The following is a 26,892-nucleotide window of genomic DNA, read 5'->3' as shown; positions in this document are numbered from 1 at the left end:
TAATTTAACTAGTTCTCTGTGATGGGCACTTTGGTCTTCGGTTGTTTTGTTTTTTTGCTGTTATAATTGAACAGTATTCTTGTTATGTTATATATAGATGAGTTTTTGTGAGTAGACTCTTAGCAGGGGTATTGATGATGGTAAAAGGTATTAAAAATTTTGTTAGATGTTGTTTCCCCCACCTACCCAAGATACTGTGGATGAGCCTGTTTCCTCACACTCTTGCCCAAACTGACAGGTAGCTGACTTTTTTGTCTCTTCCAATCTGATGAGGAAAATGGCATCTCCTCGTTTAATTTGCATTTCTTTACTGAGGAATGAGGCAGAAAGTCATTTTTTAAATTTTGCTGGTCATTTGCGTTGTTTTTTTAGTAAACTATATGTTTATATCCTTTGCCTCTTTTTCAGTTTTTTTTCTTATCGTATGAGTTCTTTAAAGAAGCGGGGAAAAGACGAAATCAGCCCTTTATATGCCTTATGTGTTACAGATATTTTTCCAGTCTGTTATTACTTTGTCTACTTTGTTTCTGGAACCTTACTAATTTCTGATTTTTATGTAGTCAAACTTACTTTAATGGCATCTGTAAATGTTGACTTTGTCAGTGAGACTCTACCTACTACAATAGAATTTTAGGCTAGACCTATTTAGATTTGCCTGTAACTTTTAATGAAATTTACCATACAGTCTGAGATAGTTACTTACTAATACCAGAAAATATTGATGTCATATGTATAATATTATCATACTATATATGACAGTGTCCTTTTCTTTATGTAGATCAAGCTTCTGAAATTCAGGTGACAATGATGCTCACTGAAAGTTGTAAGCTACGAGGTCTTCATCACAGGTGAGAGGAGAAACCACCCAGCATTTAAGTGTTAAGCATGGTAGCATTGTATGCTACATTTTTAAGAATGTTGTAATGTGCTGTTAATAGAAAGCATTTCTGGAATAGCTTAATTTATTTTTTCCTGAATATAAAAGCGAAATGCATGCTCATTGCACAAAATTTAAAAACACAGTAAAATATAAAGAAGAGTATGTAAGCCCACATCTGGATAATTATAGCTGAGCTTTCAGGAAGGAGTTTATATTTATGTGCATCTTTCCCTTTAAAAAGTAGGATAATGACATACATATGCTAAAAAATATTTGTTATGAAATGTTGAACATGTAGAGTACCAAAGAAAAGAATAATAAACACCATTAAGCCCACCTCCTGAATTCATTGGTGGTTAACATTTGCCATTTTTGCTGTGCATGTTTATGTATCTATCATCTATTTAGGTAGATATAGATAGATATTTGCAAGTGTGGAAATATTTTAAACTAAATTGGATATCTCAGCACTTTCAAGGCATTTCCAGCATGCATTTTCCAAAAAGTTGAGGACATTTTTCTATATAATCACAATACCATTATCTTTAGCAAGGTTAACACACTTCTTGATATGGCAAAGCAATGTATCTAACTTTTCATGTAAGTAACTATAAATTCACATCCACATTTAAAAAGACTGCATAGTAGTTCATTGAATGGATGCACCACATTTTATTTAACCAGTCTCCTATCATTAGTTTGCAGTATGATTTTTAAAAAATACTTACAGTTCTGTATATGAAGAACTTTTTTTAAAAGCTTTATATCAGTCCTTTTCACAGAGCTATAATGAGATTCTATCTTCTGAGCCAAAAAGGGCGTAATTATAGTATCAAAATGTGCAGTATCAATGTTTGGGCAAGGTTTTTGTTGTTGTTTTAAAGCACTATACAGAGTCAGCTTAATTTGGGTGCCTACTGAAAATTTGATCACATATGTTTAAAAAATGGAATGGTGACCGTCATTGTTGGAAGATATTTATGGACTTCCGGGGAAAAAAAGATAGAAAGTGATGTGTGCAAAAGGCATTATGCATTGTACTTTTCTGTGTACTTTGAGCAGTTACTTGAATTCTGCCAAAAAATAAGATGACTATGCAGAGTTTTATTTTTGAATTTTATTTATACTTTGGTTCATAGTCAAAAATTTGAGAACCTAAAAAGAAGGCAGCTATAGTAAGATCAATAAAATGGTAATGAAAATGAAATTGAGTTTTTTGGCATTTTGATGGTGGAAAAGAAGACAAATAAGCCAATATTAAGGAGACAATTATTTTTACTGTGATTGAACATAAAACAACTCAGCTTCTGGGCAAGCAAGGCTGAAGGAAACAAAGTTTGATACATCTCAGTATTAGAAGGAAAGGAAGTGTACATGTTTCTTGGGGAGAAAACTTTTTCTGGTTTCACATTCTGAGACAGATGTCATTAGCCTTATCATACACTTGGGACATTGATTAAGATAATGAACAGATACACTTTTTAGTTTCATTGAAAATAAAAAAGCCAGAGACATTTGAAAAAAATTGACCACACAGTAATGAGGGACTAAAGGTGTCCTTTTGAAGGGTTAAAGTCATGTGGTTTAAGATTGTTACCTTCCATTGACCTGATTCACTGATTCATTCCAAGAATAGAACTCATTTGCAGAGGAATGGATAGATAACTTACCCTTTAGACTATATTTTCTAAAAAAACCCCACACATTTTGTTTCCTCTGAGTAACAAAGCAAGAACTGGGTAATGATCAATTGGGAATGTCCTTTTTGGCAATGTTGGGAGTACTTGATTTATTATGCTGACCCTAGCGGGAAGAACCAGAGTGTTTAATACTAGTATGTAATGTTAACCTAGTACTTAGGTACTTAGCTAGTATTCTTACCTTGATGAAAGGTCTGTACCACATCAGCACAGAAGTGGGTGGCAGGGATAAATATAGACAAAGCCAGGATTTTCTCAAGAAGCAGTTTTATATCCACAGTAGCCCAAAGGTGCTTTGGCTGAAAAACGTTCAGAGCAAGCATTTGCAGCATTTTCTCAGGCAGCTTTAAGCTATAGGATTTTCCAGCATCCAACTAGGATGAATTAGTAGCCCCAGGATACACTTAGGTGGTGGAATAGGATGACCTATACTGAATTAGGGTTATTTGTTACTGTACATTCAGTGATCAGGGAATGTCTTCTAAAGGCAAGTTATGGTTTGATCCTGGTTAATTGTTCTTCCTCATCATAAAGTGATACCAGGACTCCTGGTTTTTAATGAGCAAAAACACATTGTCAATATGTAGAAAGTATATGGTTCTTTCTACTCACTGTAGCAATTTATTTCATTTTTAAGGGGACTAGGGCCTATAACACATTTCTTTTGACCCCTGACGTCTAGACTGTCCATGGCTCTGTGTATGCATACGTTCTCATTCATTAAGTGCCCATTTTGCACTTGGAACACTGCTAGGCATGAGGGTTAAAAATGAAATAATGATCTTCAGTGATCATAGAATTTATCAAGCAAACTCAATACACTCAGCAAGAAATGACACCTGGTTTCTGATTTTACCTTTTTTAAAAAACTAGTTTTGGTATGTAATTCATCATGTTTACTTCATGTTTTAACATTCCATGATTAAGAGTTTTAAAGTGTTGAAATATTTTAAAGCATCTTGAAATTCTTTCTTTTCATTCATTTTTCCACTGGAATTTTTGAGAATAATTTTTATTATAAGTTAAAATAGCTGTATAAATAAAAGATAGCTGTCGATCTATTTAAATTCCATCAGACATGCTTTATAAAAAGTACTCAAGCTATTTCTGCTCGTAGTTTGACTCTCCATTGGCCCAAGGGTGCCTGATGATGGGCACTTTGCTGAACGCCTCATGGCTCTCACTCTGCAGGCACGCTCGGCAAGACTGAGAACTGGACCAGTTCTTGCCTCAAGTCCCTGCAGAACCTGCCTTTCCTCTATAGCACCTGCTTCTGCCTCATCCACTCTTCCTATAGATCCCAGATCTTCCTCTTTATCTTCCTTTCCTTTATAAACTGGGCAGAATGAAGAGCAGCCGTTTGTTCTTTGAAACATTTTCATGCAGCTTGTTACTTCTCCCGGAGGGCGTTTAATCCTCTGGTGATAGAATAAATGATTTGATCTCATCCAGCAAACTTCCTGTGTTTGGGTCAGATTCCTTTAACTTTGCTCAGTGAATTTCAGTCATGAGGAAGGGTGCAGAGAAATAATTTTGGGAGGGTTAAAGAGATGGGGCCGCTCTTCACATTACTCCTGAAATCATGGTAGGTTCAGTTAAACCTGAGTGCACACCTGCTGTAGTCATTTTTTCCCAGTTTTATTGAGAAATAATTGACATACCTCACTGTATAAGTTTAAAACATACAGCATGATGGTTTGATTTACATATATTGTGAAATGATTACCATAGTAGGTTCAGCTAACATCCATCTTCTCATATAGATACAATAAAAGGGAAAGAAAGAAGAAAGAAAATTTTCTCCTTGTGATGAGAGCTCTTAGGATTTACTCTCTTACCCACTCTCCTGTATATCACACAGCAGTGTTAGCTACCGTCGTCAGGTTGTACAGTACATCCCTAGTACTTATTTATAACTGGAAGTTTGTACCTTTGACTGCCTTCCTCCAGTTCCCCCTCCCTCCATCCTCCTGCTGTAGTCATTTTAGTATGTGTGGGACTTGGTGTGAAAACAGGCTCTGTCTTGCTCCCCTGGGAGGGAATGTCCAGTGCTCCAGTGGAAAGCACGAGGTTTTTAGACTCGGATGACGACTGGATGTTTCCCTCTCTGTGCTTGCTGTTTCCCCTTGGCAGAGCACCTCACCCCTTACCCCCTCCATGGATTCCCTCATCTGTAAAGTGGGACTAATCATCACTGCCACTCTTGGGCTGTAAGGCAAGCAGAAGCCGTACAGAGAAGTTGCCGCATACAGGTTTTCTGATCTCTGAGTCCTCATTTTCCCGGCCCCTCAGGGTCAGTGCTTTCCCTGTTAGTAACTTCTGCACAGCAGGAGGGGGGCCCACAGCTTTCACTTCTGCACTGTTAGGCCAGAATTGTGTGACTGTGGTTTTAAAAGAGATACATACTCAATTGAGACAATTTAGGAAATACAGAAAAGCAAGGTAGAAATGATCCAAAGTCTCACAACTCAAAAACAATAGCTCTTGGCATACTTCTCTGCAGAGTTGTATTTGCCCCCATACTTGTAATTATCCTGCAAACATATGTGAATTTTGTATCTTGCGTTCCTATAAGTAAGCTTTTACTCATATTCTTGTAACATCCCTTTGTGACTATTTAATTGTTATATACTATCCTATTATTTGGTTGTACTTCCTTACTTTTGGACAATCTTGTTGTTTGCAGCTTTTACTAGTAATACTGCATTAACTATCCTTGTTCGTATAGCTTTCATATGTTTAATAATATTTCCTTATTAATATCCTTAGAGGCAGAATTTTCCAAGTTAAGGAGGAAGAATGTTTTTCAGGTTGTTGTTTGGTGTTACTTATCAAATATTTATTAAATGCTTATTTCTGTGGCACAGAATACAAAGCATTGAGTGTAAAAAAGGAGTTCACTTTAGTTTTTGCCATCCAGGAATTTTCAGCTTAGTGGGGGAAATGAGGTAATTATGTAAAAAGTTACATAGCCTGGGGAAAAATGAAGTTATTTCCAGGTACCAATGGCAAAGGTGTCATTAGGCAATAGGAGGAAAGTATTTATGTGTGCCATGGAGATTTTAAAAGGAACAAGATTTTTTTTTACTGCGTGCTTGGCCTTATTTGTATATCACAGCAACATTGTATGGCTGGTGGGATCCCTATGTTAGAGGTATGAAAACTAAGGCCAAGAGAGATGGTCACACAGACAGTAAATGGTAAATTTAGGATTTAGAAATCCCATGTGACCTGCTAAGAACTTCTTGGCATTTTGTGACAGTTTCAAGCTCTTGATTATCATATTCTTTTCTGCAGACTTGCGTTGGGGCCTTTTTTTTTTTTTTAAGTGTGATAATGAACCAAATGGGCTGTTATCATATGCTCATGATCAAGTCATTTTTTAGGTCCCTTTGATTACCCTTTAGGGTAGAGATTTAGTGTGGGTAGAGTGTCTCTTAAGAGAATCTAGTCCACAGGAAACAAGTTCTGAGTTTATAATTTTTCCCTATCAAGAAAGTGGATATGTGGAAAACATTAAAGTCTAGTCTAAAAGAGCATTTATAATTTTACATTTTTAATGGTTATATGTTTTTAAGTAAGTTTGAGATTTTCTTGTTTTGTTTTAGGCTATCTTTATTTTATTACTTTTTATTAAAAATAACCCCCTGAAGTTTCAGATTTCACTTGTGTTTCTCCTGATTTCTTATTATTTTATAGAAATCTTCTTCCTATTACCCATGTCTGTATAGAAGAAGGAGAAAAGCCCATGGTGATATTGCCTTACATGAATTGGGGGAATCTTAAATTGTTTTTACGGCAGTGCAAATTAGTAGAGGCCAATAATCCACAGGTGAGAAATATTTGCCCAAATAGCAATTATTTACCAGTAGCTTCTAATAATATCTTTGAAGGTAGATGTTAACATTCCTATATATAAACTGTTTAGAAGTCTGTAAAAAGAAACTCAAGTTGAACTAGAAGATACTGCTACCCTGTTGGTTTAGAGGGAGATGGTTTCTGATTCCTGTCTTGAGGCTTACACTCTGCTGATGCTGAAGGTTTTCCGTGTATAACCATTGTGTATTATTCATAATCACCTCAAACCCTCTGTGACACCATCTCAGTCATTTTCCTCATAACTCTTTGAAGGTACTTGTACTAGAACTCCCTTCTAGGAATGGAAATAGACCTTACAGAGCCATTTGGTCCATGTTGTACAAAAAAAAAAAAAAAAAAAAAAAAAGCTGGTGGTAGCTGGAGATGTAGATTGTGGGTGATAATTTGGTAGCCAGGGTTTCCAGCAAGTGGTTGGCAGCCATAGCCCACCAGCATCACCTGGGGAAGAATTTCATTCCTCAACCTACAGTCCTGGCACACTAGCTCTAGAGGAGCACATCAGAGAGAGCTGTAAACTAGCATTAGTTTGAAAATGGTCCCCGGGGGATAACCTAATAAAAGCTTAATATTGTAAAAGAAAAGAACAAGTTATTGAATAATAAACATTTGAAATATTACCCTTAGAATTCAGCATTCATTGAACAGATGTTTATTGAGCTGCTACTGTATATGCTGGATGTTGGGGAGATACACCTAACAGATGAGAGTGAAGTAAATGGTAAATTACAGTACAGAATGTTAAGTACTGTAGTAGGTATAAGTATAGGAAGCTATGGGAACATGTTCTTGGTCAAGAAGTAGCTTTTTAAAACTTAGTGTGTAGGTGTATTTTGGGATGGAGTAAGATTGTGGAATAAAATAACTACCATCAAAGTTTTTGTGCTAACTGCAAACATTGTCATTTTCTGTTACCACAGGCAATTTCTCAACAAGACCTGGTCCACATGGCTATTCAGATTGCCTGTGGAATGAGCTATCTGGCCAGAAGGGAAGTCATCCACAAAGACCTGGCTGCTAGGAACTGTGTGTAGGTGCCATGAGCTTGTCACTGTCATTTGATATTTAGTGTTCCCTGAATTTGGGATCTCTCCAGGAGTCACAGTGGGAACTGTGTTGTATTTATGAGTGATAGTGGTCCATATTTTTTCAGTATTCAGTTGTATTTGATGTTCATGTCTACTTTTCAGCATTGATGACACACTTCAAGTTAAGATCACAGACAATGCCCTCTCCAGAGACTTGTTCCCTATGGACTATCATTGTCTGGGAGACAACGAAAACAGGCCGGTTCGGTGGATGGCTCTTGAAAGTCTGGTTAATAACGAGTTCTCCAGTGCTAGTGATGTGGTAAGTGCTGGGACCCCCAGATATCAGCAGAATGGAGGAGGCTCCAAATGCTTTTAAAACGTTTTTCAATTTTTTTAATCTGATAACTGTTCCCTGAAATTTTTTATTCAGAAAGCAAGTATAGTTAGCTTTCTAACTGTCAGCTAGTTTGTGGAGATAAGCTGTGCCCCAAACCATGGCCCATCACTGTGTGTAATCTCATTCCATCCTCATGATAACCTGTGAGGGGGCTATTAACACTATGAGATAGGTAGACACTATCCCGGTTTTAAAGGTGATGATATTGAAGTTGGGTTTTTTAAGTCTCAGAATGACCAGGTGGCTGTCAGATAGTAAAGATTTATTGTTTTCTTTTTTTCAAACGACCTCTTCCGAGTTCTGTGGCCTGTGTAACTTACAGTTCCCCAGATGTCACTCTCTTCCTTTTTGTCAGTTTCTGGGTGGTTCTGTCTATTCAAGCAGATCATATAATGGGATCCTTTACACTTAGTGATGTATAGTTTCAGAAGCCACAATTACTTGCGTGTATTTTGTAGGCATTTTAATTGTTTTTAATTTCTGCCACTTTTTTAGTTTGATTTGGAAAATTAATGTATTTCCCTATCTCTTGATTAATGCACTTTATTATTATAGCTGAATATTTAGAGATTAGGTAAAACTTCTGCTTATAAGGTCCCCCTGTATCACTCAATATCTGTTAGTGTTACATGTAAAATTTTATAGAGTAATTTGCTTCAAAGTTTCAGCTATAAAAATTGGGCTTACCATATCATTATATCTTGTGTCTCAGTGATATATTTTATTTATAATATAGGGTTTCCCTTTTACTAAGTTTGTGTGGGTTAAGGACTACTCTTTTAATACACAATTTCCCTCAGTGTATTAGTGTTCTGTGGCTGCTGTAACAGATTGCAACAACCTTGGTGGTAAAACAGCAGAGGCTTATTCTCTCACAGTTGAATTCTGGAAACCACATGTTTGAAATCAGGGTGTAGGCAGGGCCGTGCTCCCTCCAGAGACCTTAAGGGAGAAACGGTCCTTGCCTCTCCCAGCTTCTGGTGGCTCTTGGCACTCCTTGGCTTGTGGCTGCATCTCTCTGCTCCATGTTCATATCACCTTATCCTCCATGTGTCTGTCTCGAAACTCCCTCTACCTCTCTCTCTTACAGTGATACATATGATTGCATTTAGGATTTATCTCATAATCCAGGATATGTTTCTACTCTCAAGGTCCTTAACTTAATCACATCTTTGGTCATATAAGGTAATATCTATAGGTTTCGGGGATTAGAATGTGGACATATCTTTGGGGCCACCATTCAATCCACTACACTCAGTAATTGAAATTACCTAAGATTACCTTATTGAAAAACTAATCTTCCAATTTAAAATCCTTGAAATGGTTTGTTAAGGGAGGAACCCTCTCTTGTTATTATAGTCTTTTAATTTAAATTTTTTTTTCTTTTTCGGGAGCTAGGTTAGCTATTTGATATATTGTGCCTTTCTGCATAGCAAGTGTTTTGATGAAATGTGCTCACTTGATGTGAATGAACAAGTTACATATATAGTTTTTAAACTTTTTTCCTGTAAGTGAAGGTCTTTCATTATGCATATCTTCAAAATACTTTGTTTTAACTTAATTTAAAATCAACTACTCTCTGAAAAGAAAAAAAAAAAGCTTATCTGACACTTGTGAGATAGGCAGAATAGATGTGAGTGATGATGCGAAGGATGTTTTCTGCTTCATGGAGCAGCTGCAAAAGTTAATAGTGGATGGAAACTTGTTGCCACAGTCTTTCCCAGCCAGAGGCATGGGGCCTTTTGGAGAATGGGTGGAGGTGGGAGGAATAAATCCTGATTCTTAGACACAGAGCCCTGAGGGTTCAGCTTGTATAGCAGTGGGAAACTAGACCTAGTCTGTTCTTCCAGAGCTGTGATAATAAAATAAAACTTCTCTAACATTAATGTCAAGAAGTTAAAATTCCAAGTAAAGCAATACAAATACGCCAAGCAACTTACATAGTTCTCATAGTCATCTAGAGAGAACCTGGACTTCTTTTGGGGGAAGGAGGGGTTGCTTTTTTTGTTTTTGATGTTTATTTTTCTCAAATGATGTTTTAAAAAAAAGAAAGCAGAGCTTGATTTAGGCTAGCAAACAGCTGCTGTATTGAATGACAGTAAGGACCAGTTATACTCACGTGCTTGTTTTTCAGGTTGCCAAATCTTTATTCAGAAGTTCTGAATTGTAGGTGGGATTCTTTACCAGTTTCTACATTAAGCAAAGCTGTTTTCATGGGGAAAATATTGAGTTTAACTTTGGTTTTAGAACATAGTTCTAAAACATAATATCAGTTGAATTAGAGCTACATGGTTTTCAAATCCACCCCTTTAGTAGAAAAGCCTGCATCTGAACATTTTTGAATGTAGAAAACTAAAAGACACTTTCCTCACATCTTCTTTGAAAATATAATTCCATATTTGATTTAAAAGATTAATTCACTCATCTCTTTGGGATGTTAATATTCTTTTTAATGGTTGATTTAAAAATTTTATGATTTTATTACTCATTGAAATATAGCATAGTTGCCTTATAGAAATGAGGTGGCAGTTGCGGTGAACCCAAAACTAGTCTAACGGGCAGGAAATAGAAGATGTTTCTTAGATGGCAGTCTATAATACAAAGATGCCATGTAACTTCAAGGAGATTGGGAATTGTTTGATTATTCTCTTAGAAAAAGGAATATTGATAAGTAATATTTCAGAGGGGTATGCAAGATGGCCAGTAGTAGTACTGTTAGCTTGCACAGTGGAAGCCCCCAATCTATGCATGCTTAATTTAATGTATTTGCTTATTTCTATGTAAGTATTCCATTGTGTATTTAAACAGTAATAGGAAATTTTTTTTAGGAATTTTTTTATAACACTTATGATCGCATATTTCACAGGAACTCCAGAGTGAAAATTAGATGATACACTTCAACTAATGAGACTAAAGTTAATAATACATTTCTAAGCAATGTGATCTACATCTCTTCAGCTGGGTACACTGTGCTGTATTAGTTGGTAAAGTCCATGTAGAGGATATATGGATTGGTTAAGCAAATATTTCAAAATCATACTTAGAATTAGTTATTCTTACAATTATGATATTTTACAGACTTTGCAACAATTCACATATTTTGTGTAAGAACTTGCCTTAACAGGAGAATTACTTTAAAATCATGACCACTTTTAGCATGTCTTGGCATAAACTTCCTTGAAACGTCTGTGTGACCCAAGTTCTTCTGAGCTGTACTTAGAATGTGATGGTGAGAATACCCACATTGATTCACGTTTAACATGGTCAACTCCTAAAATGTTCAGATTTTTCTTCTTTAGATTCTTATAAATTCATTTCCTTTAAAATGTATTTTTCCCCTAAATATCTTTTGCCTTGGATAATTGAGATTGAAAGGAATGGGAATACTGTTCTGTTTCCTGTGACTGTGATGGGGCTATTTAGTGTAAAAATCCTACCTTTCTGTTTTGTGGGATTGAGTATTTTTTGAATTCTTATGTTGAAGCACACATGTTAAATTGCTTTTTAACATTTGTATTGAAATGTGTATACATAATCGTTATGCTGTGTTTCCACTTTTCCTTTATGGATTAAGTTGGGGTTTTAAAAAGTTACATTTAATATTCTACTTTTGGGCTGTAAAACTTCATTCAGAGTCAAATGCAAAATAAGTAATGTAACCCCATTCCCCCCAGAATATCTACACATGTAAAATACATATTTTAGCTATTAATGTAGCATCTAACAAATGATATTACTGCCTTGGAGGGAACATTTTCTCTGCCCTTTAAAAGACCCTTAACATTTTTGCATTCCTTTATAGTTAAAAATTCTCCCTGATTTATTTGGAAACACATTAATGTTTTCTGTCTTAAAAATAATACATTGCATTTCTGGGTTGTGTTTTAACAGTTTTTACTGGAAGGATTCAATATTTTACTATGTCAAGATTATTATAATGTTAATATCAGCTTTTAACTCTTGAACTTAGGAAATATGCACAACCAGATTTGACTAGTTATAAATCTCTCATATTATTCTAAGATATGACATCATCATAGCCATTATTAAGAATTTCTGGATATTGTTTTTATTCTGTTTTCATCAGATGTGGTACTGCCATAGATCTTTCTTGGTGACTTTCTTTTCCTTTATTTGAAAATAGATTTCTTGATTTATGTCTTCTTTGAATTATTTAGCTAGTTATAGTAGCTAACATAATTCTGTAAGAGGCTACCTTCTATTAAGAGACTGAATGCAATCAGGAATACACAATTAAGAGTTTTTTCTTGGTGGTTTTCTTGCCTTTATGGTATTACATTGTGTTTACAAAGCATTTTCTTGGGAAAAAAACAAGTCAAGGAAATGATTTCCATGTTAGTCTTATCAGCGTGGTTTATGGCAATGAGGAGATCCTTTAAGGTATTTGAACAGTTTTTAGGGTGCAGGGCATATGAAAGTGTGTTCCGTGACATTATTTCTTTTGTGAACATTAGAGATTATCTCCAGAAGAAGGAGAGAAATCTGTAGTTCTGCAGATACTCTGTTTGCTGCAGAGTGCTTCTTATTGCTCCTCTTTGCCCAGTGCCATGGAAAGTCACTGCCACAACCCTGAACAGACTTGCGCAGGAGAAACTCACATTCATAATATGCCCATGAAGAGAGGTCTTCTGAACTACTGTGGTATCAGAGAGAGCTATAGTTTTCAGAGAATGCTTATTATTTTTAAAAGAATAGAAAACTTTCTATTTTACTCCATTTCTTCATTATTAATTTTAGAATAATACTTAGAGTCCCATTATTTAATTTGTTTCCATTATGGTTGTACATTTTACACATCAACAATCTTAGACTTACTATTTAAATATTCATGTTAAGATGAATTGATTAAAAAACATTAGAAAAAAGCTGGAGAGGTGAAAAAATCATTCAGACATTACTTTAGGAAATAAAGATTTAAAGTTTAATTTTATTAACATTAAGAAAATATTGTTTAGTGTTATGAAATAGTCCTAATATTTCCTGGGAATGAGGAATAAATGGATTTACTTTAGGAACAGTTAATATGTTTTCAGAGTGACCAGTTCCTGTCTTGTGATCAAGTAGTTGCTCTCAATTTATTTTCTGTATTTGGCTCTCCTTGAGAATAGATATTTTCCTTAAGAGATCTTGTGACCATGTCCTTCCTTTCCTTTCCTGCCTTGTCCTTATCATTCTATTTAATATCCCCTTCAAATAGCCCCAGTGTTCTGATAGAGCAATGTCTAAGCATCTGATACAGTGGAGGAAAGTACCATATATAGCAGATATGTGTGATGGCTTGGTAGGCATCCACTATTAGATCCTAGGACAGATTTGGTCTCTTTTCAGTCATGTAGGACACTCTGTGCCTAAAGATTGCTGATTTTTGAAGTTGAGTTAGCAACATGTACTAAATTCAATACCTAATGCAGTCAAAATGCACTTTCTATATAGTCATTGTACACTTCAACAACAGCAGAATGCATATCTGCAGGTTCACATGGAATATTTACTAAGGTAGACCACATTCTGGATCATGATCAAGTCAATAAATTTAAAAGGATTTAATTCACACAAAGTAGTGTTTTGTGAACACAATGGAATTAAATTAGAAATCAAAAATAGGAATCTAGGACTTCCCTGCTGGCAGAGTGGTTAAGAATCCGCCTGCCAGTGCGGGGGACACGGGTTCAATCCCTGGTCCGGGAAGATCCCACGTGCCATGGAGCAACTAAGCCCGTGTGCCACAACTACTGAGCCTGTGCTCTAGAGCCCATGAGCCACAACTACTGAAGCCCGTGCTCTGCAACAAGAGAAGCCACCACAGTGAGAAGCCCGTGCACCGCAATGAAGAGTAGCCCTCACTCACCACAACTAGAGAAAGCCCGCGAGCAGCAACGAAGACCCAATGCACTCAAAAATAAAAATAAATTAAAACAACAACAATAACAAAAAGGAATCTAGAAAATCCTCAAATATTTAGAAACTAAATAATACACATTCAGGTAACCCATGTGTCAAGGAAGTAATCAAAAGGGAAATTATAAAGTACTTAGAATTGAATGAAAGTAAAGACACGTTTCAAAATTTGGGGGATGCTGCTCAAGGGCGACATGTATACTATTAAACGTCAATATTAGAAAAGAAGAAAAGTCTCAAATTAGTGACCTTAGTTTTCACCTTAAGAAACTAGAACAAGAGCAGATTAAATCCCAGGTAAGTAGGTGAAAGGAAATAATAAAGATTAGATGGAAGTCAGTGAAATATGAAAAAGAAAAACAGTAGGGAAAAATCAAGTGAAACCAATGCTTAACTCTGAGAATATCATTGATGAATTTTTTGCCAGACTAATCAGGAAAAAAGTTGCAAATTAACGATATAATGAAAGAGAGAGATGATAGCATTAAAGATTCTCACAGGTATTAATAGTAAGAGAATATTATGAACAACTTTTTCCCAATAAATTTAGACACTTAGGTGAAATGGACAAATTCTTTTTAAGATAAGAATTTTCAAAGGTCACTCAAGAAGTAGATACTCTGAATAGCCATATAAAAATTGAATTTTTTTTTTTTTTTGGCCTTGCTGCGTGGCTTGTGGGATCTTAGTTCCCCAACCAGGGATTAAAGCCAGGCCCTCAGCAGTGAAAGTGTGGAGTCCTAACCACTGGACTGCCAGGTAATTCCCCCAGAATTTAATATTTAGTTAAAAACCTACCCCAAAAGAAAATTTTAGGTCTAGATTAAACTCTAGGGCACTGCTGAATGCCTTCAAACATTTAAGGAAGAAATAATAAAAATTCTATACAATTTCAGAAAGTTGAGGAGAGAATACTTTCTAACTCATTGTGTGAAGTCAACATTACCTTGAAACTGATGTACAAATCATTATCACTCATGATCACAGATGCAAAAATTAAACAGAAGTTTAGAACCCGTGAATATATTTAAAAATGATATTATGACCACATAGACTTTATCCCAAGAATACAAGCTTTTTCAATCATTTGAAAAATCAAGCAGTGCAGTTCACTGTACTACATATTAAAGAAAAACCATATGATCATCTCAGTAGATGCAGAAAAAGTATTAGAAAAAAATCCAAAATTCATTTCTAGTAAAAATTCCTAGCAGTCTGATAAAGGGCATCTACAAAAACAAAAATAAAACCCTATAGCTGTTATCATACTTAATGCTAAAAGGCTGAATTCTTTTTACCTAATAACAGTAACAAGACAAGGGCACCCACTCTCATCAGTATTGTTCTCAAGGTTCTAGCCAGTACACTAAGGCAAGAAAAGGAAATAAAAGGCAAGAAAATATTGCATAGGAAAAAGTAACTCTTTATTTGTGGGCAACTTGATTGTCTATGAAGAAAATCCAATGTGATATACAGAATAGCTACTAGAACTAATAAATGAGTTTAGAAAGATTACAGGATATAAGATCAATGTACAAAAGTCAGTTGTATTTCTACATACTAATAAAAATCAGAAATTAAAGTTTTTTAAAAACAAAAGCATCATAAAATATGAAATTCTTAGGAATAAATATGACAAAAATTGTGAAAGACCTATATGATGAACACTATGAGACACTGTTGAGAGAAATTAAAGCCCTACATGAGTGGTGTACCTTGTTTGTTGGCCAGAAAACTCAATATTGAGATGTTAGTTCTCTCCAAGTTGACCTATAGATTCAACACATTTCTGAAGAAAATCTGTGCAGGCTTTTAATTTTCTTTTCTTTTTTTTTTTTTTTTTTTTGTATAAGTTGACAGATGGATAAAATTGATATGGAAAGGCAAAGAACCATAGCCAAAACAGCTTTGAAAAAAGAAAGTTACGGGTCTGATTTCAAATTACAGTAATCAAGACAGTTGTGGTATTGGCCTTAAGGTAGATAGGTAGATCAGTGGAACAGAATAGAGTATGTAAAATTGACCCACATATGTATGGACAACTAATTTGCAACAAAAGTGCAAAGGCAAGTCAATGGAGAAAGGATTCTCTTTTAAACAAATGGTCCTGGAGCAGCTGGATATCCAGCTACAAAACAAATGAACTTCAATTTATACCTTGCTCCATGTACAAAAATTAACTCAAAATTAATCACAGATCTAAGTGCGCGACCTAAAACTATAAAACTTCTAGAAGAGAATAATAGAAGAAAATCTTTGGAGCTTTGCCTTAAGCAAAGATTTCTTAGACAAGACACCAACTCAAGATCTGTAAAAGAGCAAATTAGACTTTATCAAAATTTGAAGCTTGTACTTTTTGAAATAGTGTTAAGAGAATGAGAAGACAAGTCACACTCAGGGTATATTTGCAAATCATGTATCTGGTAAAGGACATATTTGCAGAATATATAAAGAACTCTAAAAATTCAGTACAGGTATTCCCCACTTTTCAAAAGTTTGCTTTATGCCACTTCGCTTTTACAAAAGACCTATGTTAGTACCTGTTTTCACAAACCAAGAGGAATCCAAAGAAGATTTTTGGTTTTACAGAAAAAAAGGTGAAAAGCAAAAAATAGCATTCAAGTGTTTGTTTTGTAGCAGCCATTATAGAGGCATCTTGCAGCCCAGGCAGTGAGAGTGGCCCCGCCAAGCTCCTTCCCCAGACACTACACTCAGCATCTCAGCATCAAGCCACCATGGCTTTGAACTGTGCTTGTGAGCATCTGTGATTTATCTCGATTTATATTGTGCATGTGTTAGTAAGATGTGTTCTAAAGTAATTGCTGCCTCACTTTATGGCACTTCTGTTTACAAAAGCTTTCATAAGAATGCTCTACTTTTAGATAGCAGGGGAAACCTGTAATAAAAAAGCAACCCAATATAAAAATGGGCAAAATATTTGAACAGACACTTCACCAGTGAAGATATATAAATGGCAAATAAGCACATGAAAATATGATTAACATCATTAATCATTAGGAAAATGCAAACTAAAACCACAACAAAATACCATTCCCCACCCATTACTATGGCTAAAATTGAAGACTGAAGTCTTTGCAAGGATGTGGAAGAACGGTAGCTCTCTTATACTGCTGATGGTAATGTAATATGGTACATACACTTCGGAAAACAGTTTCGCAGTTTTTTTTTTTTTAAGTATGAGATATTTTATCCTTAATAATTTTTTTTTAATTTATATATTTTTGGCTACGTTGGGTCTTAGTTGTGGCACGCAGGATCTTCATTGTGGCCCATGGGCTTCTCTCTAGTTGTGGCACGAGGGCTCTTCGTTGCAGCACGTGGGCTCTGAAGTTGTGACGCGTTGAGGCCTGTGGGCTCGGCAGTTGGGGCATGTGGGCTTAGTTGCCCCATGCATGTGGGATCTTAGTTCCCTGACCAGGGATCGAACCTGCATCCCCTGCGTTGGAAAGCAGATTCCTAACCACTGGACCACCAGGGACCATTCCCAGTGTGGCAGTTTCTTAAAACATTAAACACGTACATACCATATCCAGTCATTTTGCTCCTAGGTAAGTGAAAGCATATGTCGTTACCAGTACTTGGGCACAGATGTTCATAGCAGCCTTACTTTTAGTAGCTAAACCTGGAAATAATTCAATGTCCATCAACAGGTAAGTGGGTAAACTGCTGTATTCATACAATGAACTACTGTTCAGCAGTGAAAAGGGATGAACTGTCGATATATCGTGGATGAATCTCAGAATCGTTATTCTGAGTGAAAGAAGCTAGACAAAATGTACAGTTTTAATAATTCCATTTATGTGAAATTTTAGAAAATGCAAACTAATGTTAGTGGCAGAGAGCAGATTAATGGTTATTTGGAGATAGTGGGGCGGTGGTGGGAGGACTGGGAGGAAAGGATTAGAGCTGTAAGAATCTTTGGGAAGTGATGGATATGTGATATGTTCATTATCTTGATTGTGGCAGTTGTTTCAGATCTGTATACATATGTGAGAATATATCAAATCGAACAGTTTATTGTATGTTGGCCATACTACAATAAAAATACATAAAAACTGTCTTCTGTCTTTGCTGTCTGACCACCACTGCTAACACATCTAAGACTAGTTCCTACGTTTGCAGGATCTTAAGACCCAGCTAGGACTCTTAAAAGTATTGAGTTCCAGGCCTCAGAATTACTAGGATGGGGCTAAGGAATCTGTAATTTTAACAAACACTCCAGGTGATTTTTCTTATTACTCAAGCTTGGAAAGCACTTGTGCCACATTAAGTTAATTCCACTTTGGTCATCTGAACCCATTTCCATATATGAGAAAGGGATGTTAGGTTTCTAGTGTTAACAGAAAGGCCTAGCCATAAAACACTTGATTATGCTTTTGCTATGGTCAGATGAGATCATTTAGAATTGGACAAAATTTTTTTCTCATCATATGTAATATATTGAGGTCAGCCTGAAGTAACAGAATGGAAATCTCTGAATAGTCCCAACATTAGTGAACATTACATCAAAGAGTAAAAAATAATTATTACATACTTTTTTAAAATAAATTTATTTTTAAATTTTCATTCACTTATTTTCGGCTGTGTTGAGTCTTTCATTGCTGCACATGGGCTTTCTCTAGTTGCAGCGAGCGGGGGGCTACTTTTCGTTGCGGTGTGCGGGCTTCTCATTGTGGTGGCTTCTCTTGCTGCAGAGCAGGGGGCCTCTAGGTGCGCAGGCTCAGTAGTTGTGGCATGCGGGCTCTAGAGCGCAGGCTCAGTAGTTGTGGTACACAGGCTTAGCTGCTCCACAGCATGTGGGATCTTCTCGGACCAGGGATCGAACCCATGTCCCCTGCATTGGCAGGCGGATTCTTAACCACTGCACCACCAGGGAAGTCCCGAGTATTATATACTTTTTGACAAGTCACATCTGTATAAGTTGTTAGTGAAAAAAAAATTTTGTATCCTATATATTAAGAAGCTGTAAAATAACACAAGTTGGGAGAAGAGAAATAAGATGAATAGAAGAACACTGTTATTCTCTACATGTTCTTTAAATGGATGTAGCAAGAGCCTTTTATAAAAGTTTTATAAAACTCTGGAAAAAAGAGGCTGACCTTCTCATTGCCCCCTTTCCAAAGACGTCAAACAAGAGAATAAGAATAAGTCTGTCTAAATTTTAAATGGTTCAGTTATCAGAAGACTTTAGAGAGCAAGTTTTCCACAAATTATCCTTGTGCTATTTGGTCTTGATTTTTTTTAGAGGGTTGGTGAGCCAACATGTAATTAATCACTTTTTTTGGTTGTTGGCTTGTAAGGAAATGAAACTTCAACTTTCCCTTTGGCTTTATTGTTCTTTTTTCGGTGTTTCTTAGTGCTGCAATATGTAACATAAGAAACTGAGATGGGTGCTTAGTGATAATGTGGATACAACAATGTGAAAGAAGTATTTTTTAAAAGTCATCTTATATATTTTGTACTGTTATGGTACCTGTGTACAGTCCAGGTCTCAGATACCACCAGCATTACTATGAAAGTCTTGCAGTCAGAAGTTGTTAGAACATCCCTTGTCAGTGGATGGGGTTACTCATCAAGTGGCAGTATCCACTTCTTACCAATTCTTATTGTTTCTTCCTTCAAAATCTAGTTTGGATTGATGATTCCTTCCCCGAAGCTGCTACCACAATCAGTGAATAAGAACAGACCCATCTCATCTTGTAAATAAGGGGTAGGAACACCCTTCCAACTAGCTTCACTTCTTTGGGCTCTGTTCCATCTGTGTAGTGAACTACCTTCCCTGTGGCAATTGGACACTATTTTATTTATTTATTTAAATTTATTTTATTTTATTTTATTTTTTGGGTGCTTTATAAATAAATAAAGATTTTATTTATTCTTCATTGCTGCACGCGGGCTTTCTCTAGGCCAGCGGGGCCTACTCTTTTTTTTTTTTTTTTGCGGTACGTGGGCCTCTCACCGCCGTGGCCTCTCCCGTTGCGGAGCACAGGCATTGGACGCGCAGGCTCAGCGGCCATGGCTCACGGGCCCAGCCGCTCTGCGGCATGTGGAATCTTCCTGGACCGGGGCACAAACCCGTGTCCCCTGCATCAGCAGGCGGACTCTCAATCACTGCACCACCAGGGAAGCCCCGGGGGCTACTCTTTATTGAGGTGCACGGGCTTCTCATTGTGTAACTTCTCTTGTTGCGGAGCATGGGCTCTAGGCAGGCGGGCTTCAGTAGTTGTGGCTCGCGGGCTCTAGAGCGCAGGCTCAGTAGTTGTGCCACACGGGCTTAGTTGCTCCGTGGCATGTGGGATCTTTCCGGACCAGGGCTCGAGCCCGTGTCCCCTGCATTGGCAGGCGGATACTTAACCACTGTGCCACCAGGGAAGCCCTGGACACTATTTTAAAAATTAAGCATTACAGTGACTAATTACTGTCATTATTAAAAGTTCATATAAAGTTTAAAGACAAACACCTGTATGTCAGCAGGCACCTTCCTTTAACTTTTATTAATTTGAAATCGTTTTTCTATTTTTAAGCAGAACAGAAGATTCTCCTTAAGCCAATAGGTTTAGGGAAATTCCAGTAGATTCTGTCTCTATGAAGATTTAAAAAATATACATCCATCTGCATCTGATCCCTGTCTCTTCCCTCCTCCCAGAGCACAGACCTCAAGGATGGCCGTTGTTCTCCCTTAATGGTAACAATTAATTCAAAAAGCTAAACTCTTTGGTTTTGGTATTTAGGATAATGCTGGCCTAAAAATGAGTCGAGAAGTGTTCCATCCTCCCCTGTTTTCTGAAAGAGTTTGTGTAGGATTGTACTGTGGTTTGAATTGTGTTCCCCCAAAAGATAGGTTGAAGTTCTAACCCCTATACCTCAGAATGTGACCTTCTTTGGAAACAGGGTCATTAGAGATATAATGTTAAGATGAAGTCATAATTAAGGCAGACCTTAATCCAATATGACCAATATCATTATAAGAAGAGACAGTGGCATGCAAGGGGAGAATGTTGTGTGAAAACAGAGGCAGAGATTGAAGTACTACAGCTGCAAACCAAGGAACACCAAGGATTGCTGGCAAAGCACCAGAAGGTAGGATTAGGCAAGGGAGGGTTCTCCCCTGTGGGTTTCAGAGTGAGTGTAGCCCTGCCAACACCCTGATTTTGGACTTCTAGCCTCCAGAGCTGTGAGGCAAATTCCATTGTTTAAGTCACCCAGTTTGTGGTACTTTGTTATGGCAGCCCTAGGAAACTAACATTGTATTAGGAAACTGATAATTGTATTTTTTTCTTTCAAGTTTGATAGAATTCATCCAGTGAAATTGGATGCAGAGTTTTCTTTGTGGAAAGATTTTAAATTATGAATTCAATTTCTCTAAGAAATATTGGGCTGTATAGATTTTCTGTTTGTTCTTGTATCTATTTTGTAACTTGTATATATCAAGGAATTTGTTCATTTCATCTGAGTTATTGAATCTATTGGCATAGAGTTGAGTTGCTTATAATATTCTTTGATGTCTGTAGGATCTGTAGTGCTGTTCCCTCTTTTCTTCCTCATATTGGTTATTTGTGTCTTTTTATTTTCTTTCATCAGTCTGGCTTAGGGTTTCTCAACTGGGGGCAGTTTTGCACCCTCCCTCCTGGGGGTGTGGGGCATTTGGCAATATCTGGAGACATTTTCAGTTATTACAACTTGGGACATCCAGTGGGTGGAGGCCAGGGATGCTGCTGAACTAAACATCCTGCCATGCACAAGACAGCCTCTCACAATAGAGACTCATCCAGTCCACAGTGTCACTAGTGCTGAAGTTGGGAAACCTGTTCTAGGGCTTACAGTGTACACCTACTTTCGAATATTATGCCACTTCATGTTTAATATAAGCAGCTTACAATACAGTATTTCCACTCATCCCCTTCCATCCTTTATGCTATTACGGGCATACATTTTACATCCATTTATATTATAAACCCCATAGTGCATGGGGTTTTGCTTTAAACAGTCTATTAAGGAAATTTTTAAATGAGGAAAAAATACCTAGTTGTTGTTCATATATTTTTAGCACTCTTCATTTTTTGTATAGATCCAAATTCCCACTGGTGTTTTTTCTTTCCACATAAAGAACTGCTCTAACGTGTCTTGAAGTGTAGGTCTGCCAGTGACATATTCTCTCAGCTTTTGTTTGAAAAACTGTATTTTGTCTTCATTTTTCAAGTACATTTTGGCTTAGTATAGAATTCTCCACTGACAGTTTTAAAAAATATTCTAAGGTATCATTCCACTGTTTCCTTATTTGCCTAGATTATAATAAGAAAACTATTGTTCACAAATATAAGGCTTTAAAAAATCTGTATACTTTAGATAGTATTTCATTATTATTGAACAAAATAACTTAAAATTTGATGCATTGTGCTTAGACTTTATAAACAGACCTGTTTGTGTGTTTTTTTCCTCTTTTTCCCTTTCCTTTTTTCCCCCCTTCACTTTGTTTTTGGGGGCAAGTTATTTCTCTGAACCTGTTTCCTCATCTGTAAAATTGGGCTACCGGTGATTCTCATAGGTTCATTGTGAAAGTTAAAAGAGAAACAAAAAGAAAAATGAAAAAAAAATGTCTAGAACTTGAAGGTATTCATAAACACGATAGCATGGTACACAGGTATCTTCCTCCTCATCCACCTTCAGCTCTCCTGACCTCAAGGCCCATGCGTGGCAGCAGATCAGTGGAAGCCCCCAGTCTGAGTCCTGCTCCGCCTCATGGCAGCAGCTTTGTGGAGACATATTCCTGCCGTCCACACACTGCCCAGAAGCCACAGGCAAACTGAGGAGCCCTGGCTGGACCATGACTGAGCACTGTTGCCACTGCCTATGATTTCTGCTCCTACCAATAGTTTACATGTTGATTTTAAATAAATCTGATATTTTACCCAAGCAAGGTTGGAAGATATTCTTTCAGTATACTTTCATCTGTTAATTTAAATTATCTGAATATAGTAAAAATCCATGACATTATATTTTACATGATTTGCATTTTCCACTTTTCAACTATGCAGACTAGCTATGGTATTTAAAGTAACACATTTACATATTAGGAAAAGTTTAGACCTAATTAACAGTTTTGGGTGGTGGGGCTTGTAATCAACAGTAAGAATAATTCCAATGGCTCTAATTACCTTAGAATATACAATAATGATATTCACATTGAAGGATGCTTTCATTAAAATGTTCCTTTCTGTCCAACAAGAGAATCTAACTGGGTATGGTAGACTTCTTTTTATAAATAACATTTTGCTTTCATTAAGAGTTGATTGATCTGCTGGGACTTCCCTGGTGGTCCAGTGGTTAGGACTCCACGCTTCCAATGCAGGGGGTGTGGGTTCGATCCCTGGTCTGGGAACTAAGATCCCACATGCCACACAAAAAAAAAGAGTTGATCAATCTGCTATTTTTGGTCCCTACCTGGCCACAGGCAGCAGCACTCTGACAGCTGTTTTAAATATCCCCTCACGGTGTTGCTGTTCTTCTTCTCAGTGGGCCTTTGGAGTGACACTGTGGGAGCTCATGACTCTGGGCCAAACGCCCTACGTGGACATCGACCCGTTTGAGATGGCCGCGTACCTGAAAGACGGTTACCGAATAGCCCAGCCGATCAACTGTCCTGATGAACTGTAAGTTTTTTCTGAGCTTGAAGACATGGATTTCATTCCATTTACGATGTTTGGATAAAAGAAAAAGAACAGGTGTCCATACTCATACAGAGACTTCCCTTTTGAGAATAATGCCTCTTTGGACTTGAATTATACTCCTGTAGAGAAACTACAAAGTCAGCCAGACTCATTCATTCTTTTTAATGCATTTGACATTAGGACTTTTTGCATCTCATATTTGTAGTGATTAATCCAAGAGACTTATGTACATAGTGAGAAAACACTGAACACTGTTGGTTTTCCTGTGTAGAGTGAGGACCTACACAGCCTTAAGGACATCCTTAGTTATAAAGAGCCTTTCTCATTGCTGTTGTGCCTTGCCAGCTGGTATGAACTGATATACGTATAAGGAAGATGTTCTGGTCTGGTGAGTGGGATAGTTCCTGTTTCCTGCTTTTATCACATAGCTAGTCTTCCCATATAATGGGATCGGAGTGGGCAGGAGGCTGTTCAGGGGTGACTGAGTCTCAGTTCCAGAATCCCCTGAAGGTTTTTATACTGTGGCAAGGTGGCAGCTTTTGCACAGATTTTGCTATAGATCCAGGATTCTTACAGTTTAGTTAAAGGTTCCTCTTTTTCCAAGTTCTTTCTTTCAGCACTCAAATACAGTTGACCCTTGAACAATGCGGGTTTGAACTATGTGGGTCCACTTATGTGTGGATTTTTTTCAGTGATAAATACTACAGTACTACATGGTCCGTGGCTGGCTGAATATGCGGATGAGGGGGAACTGGGGATATGGAGGGCTAACTATAAGTTACGTGCAGATTTTTATGCAGAGTCGGCACCCCTCACCCCTGTGTTGTTTAAGAGTCAACTGTACAGGATAACACAGGTTATTATTTTGACTGTGTTTTAGGTAGTTATATACAATCTCTATTTGCTGATATATTTTGACATGTTTTAGAATTGAAATCCACAGATATCATCCAGATAACTCATTTTAGCTCTGCCAACAGATAGTAATATTGATTGATTTTTTTAATATATTGTCCTCTCCACGCCCACATTTAGATAGACAACATAACTGGTATCATATTGACCAAAAGGTTAGGAGTACTATATCATCACTAGCCAAATTTTCTGGTCTTGTCACTCTGCAGATTTGCTGTGATGGCTTGTTGCTGGGCCTTAGATCCGGAGGAGAGGCCCAAGTTCCAGCAGCTGGTCCAGTGTCTTACAGAGTTCCATGCAGCCCTGGGGGCCTACGTCTGACTCCTCTCACAGTCCCCCAGCATCAGGAGGAAGGAGCCTGCCAGGGCTCACTTGCAGCCAGTCACGGATGCCGCATACGCCATGCAGCGCCGCAGAAGCACATTTGTCTTCCAGAGCACCGTGCCTTAGGAATGCTTTAGAATCGGAACTATCTAAGGCAGACTTTATGATGTCAAATATTTTCTAGATATCACTTTCATTAGGTTGAACTGAAAATGTTTTTGTAAATTTTTTGGCCAAAAATTTTTTTAAACATAGTTAACTTTGGACTAGGGGTACATTCTTACAAAATAAATAAACAGTTTCTAAAATTGTTTAAACACAGATATTTGGAATAGCTACCTTAGTGCAACTGCTTTTTATTTTTTTACTTCATCAAGGTAATGTAGGTGATTCACCTTTAAAGTTTTTTTTGTTTGTTTGTTTTAATATTTATCACTAGTCTTGGGAATGGTTTCTCTTCAAGATGCAGTACTTTTTCTTAGGAAAAGAAAAACAGAAAAAGATGTCGGTTTGCCTTGTACAGGAAAAGGCAATATTGGAGGAAGAAAACTTAAAGAAAAGCTAGAGGGGAAAAAAAGAGAAAAATACTTATTAGAAACAGAAACTGCCCTTCCATGGAGAATTGTTTTTTATTTTTTTAATGAAAAGGAGTTCTCCTTTTTTATTTTGGGGGAAGTAGGAGCTGAGTTCATTGAAACATCTTAATTTTGGCAGAACCTAGCATTTCTGTGAGCCAGAAGTGGGTTTGGGGCAGGTCAGTAGTGAACAGTGGCGATCTTATTTATTTTTACTCTCTGGAAAAGGAGACAACACAATTCCAGAAAGTGAAATCTTGTTTCTAAGGTTAGGAATTCCTTTTATTGCACCTAGAATAGTGCCATGCACAGAATGGGTGCTTGAGTTGTTTTGAGTAAAAAAATGTAAACAGATAGATTTTGTACCTATCTTCGAGGCTGGCTTAAGTATAAAATGTTTTTTTTAAAAACACCTGAGAAATTAAAGGATTTGTTTTATATTATGACAGCATTGAACATATTGTTCATAATGAATGATTGGTTGTGTCTGGTAAGTCTTTGAACACACAACAGCTAGATAGCCCTGTTTCATTTCATGGGTGTCTCACTCAGACTCCCAAGCCCTAACACAAGTGCAGCTGACTCTGCTCGGCCTCCAGGTTCTAATAAAAAGTTGAGATTATTATTACAAGGAAATATTACAGCACTGAAACTTTTCTCCAGAGCCGTTAAATTCCGGGTATGTATATATTTATACTTGGCTAGAGTTGGCCTAAGGCAGAGTTGAATGGACCTCTTTAATAGCTAGGCGTGCACGGGCCTGCCTCTGCTCCCGTTCTCACAGGTACATAGGAGAGAATGCGTAGCAGTTGGAGGCTTTGGCTGTTCCTAAAGGAGCTTTATGAATCAGCAGCACATCTGGGAAAATAGCTCACATGGTACGTGCTCTGTCACAAGCAGGCCAAGAGCATGATCTTTCTGTATGCCATTTATTAACACTGGTTCTTTGGTTTTATGAAATACTCAGCCCCCTAAGGGGCCAGCTTTTTCAAAGCTCTTTGAACTTTGTAAGTTACAGAAGTTTTGGTTGACAAGCTGCAATCTTAGAAGGCATTCAGTCAACAAATATTTATTTATGGCATTTATTATGTATTATTATGCACATGAAGTGAGTGGTTCTGCTCTAGCATCCCTTCCAACATTCAGTGCATTTTTTTATGTGCTCAGGTTCGTGCATTTTTTATATATCACAGTTCTGTGCACAAGATCTGTTCAAAGAGAAAAGTGCTGTCATTGACTTCTGTCCCAAATTAGCATGGAGTAAGAGGTGCTCTCAGTTTGCTTGGATGTGTGGTGCCTTTAACCATATCTCTGTTTGTAAGCTGTTTTATTTTGTGTATGTATATTTGTTTTAGAGGCGGTTTAAGACTTTAAATAGATTTTTCTTGCGGAACTACTTGGAGTCACTGACTTCAGTGAAGAGAGCAGTTACGAGATTTCCATGGCTGGTCTTGTTCCAGTGGTTTGTGAATATTCCTGAATAGATTTTGTAGAAAATGTAATTTTTATAGGAAAGAAGCAAATTAGCAAAGCACTGATGTGGTATAAGCTGGCTCTAGTGACCAAGAGCTCTATTATAGTCTCTC

At 37.1% G+C, this 26,892-nt stretch overlaps 1 protein-coding gene across 1 annotated transcript in view; it reads left to right on the top strand.

Moving 5' to 3' along the window:
* RYK (receptor like tyrosine kinase) overlaps window positions 1-25,752 on the top strand; it is a gene marked incomplete at its 5' end in the record, with an annotated part of 90,894 nt that extends 65,142 nt beyond the window's left edge. The window contains 6 exon segments of the mRNA XM_079704561.1: window positions 779-848; window positions 6,280-6,412; window positions 7,377-7,486; window positions 7,647-7,806; window positions 23,338-23,474; window positions 24,617-25,752. Coding sequence (XP_079560687.1) covers window positions 779-848; window positions 6,280-6,412; window positions 7,377-7,486; window positions 7,647-7,806; window positions 23,338-23,474; window positions 24,617-24,728 — 722 coding nt within the window. The 3' untranslated portion in view covers window positions 24,729-25,752.
* Between the last annotated feature and the right edge of the window lie 1,140 nt (window positions 25,753-26,892).

This window comes from Hyperoodon ampullatus, assembly GCF_949752795.1.
Source record: "Hyperoodon ampullatus genome assembly, chromosome: 5".
NCBI classification, from domain to species: Eukaryota; Metazoa; Chordata; class Mammalia; order Artiodactyla; family Ziphiidae; genus Hyperoodon; species Hyperoodon ampullatus.
This window is presented reverse-complemented; position numbering and strand designations above follow the sequence as displayed.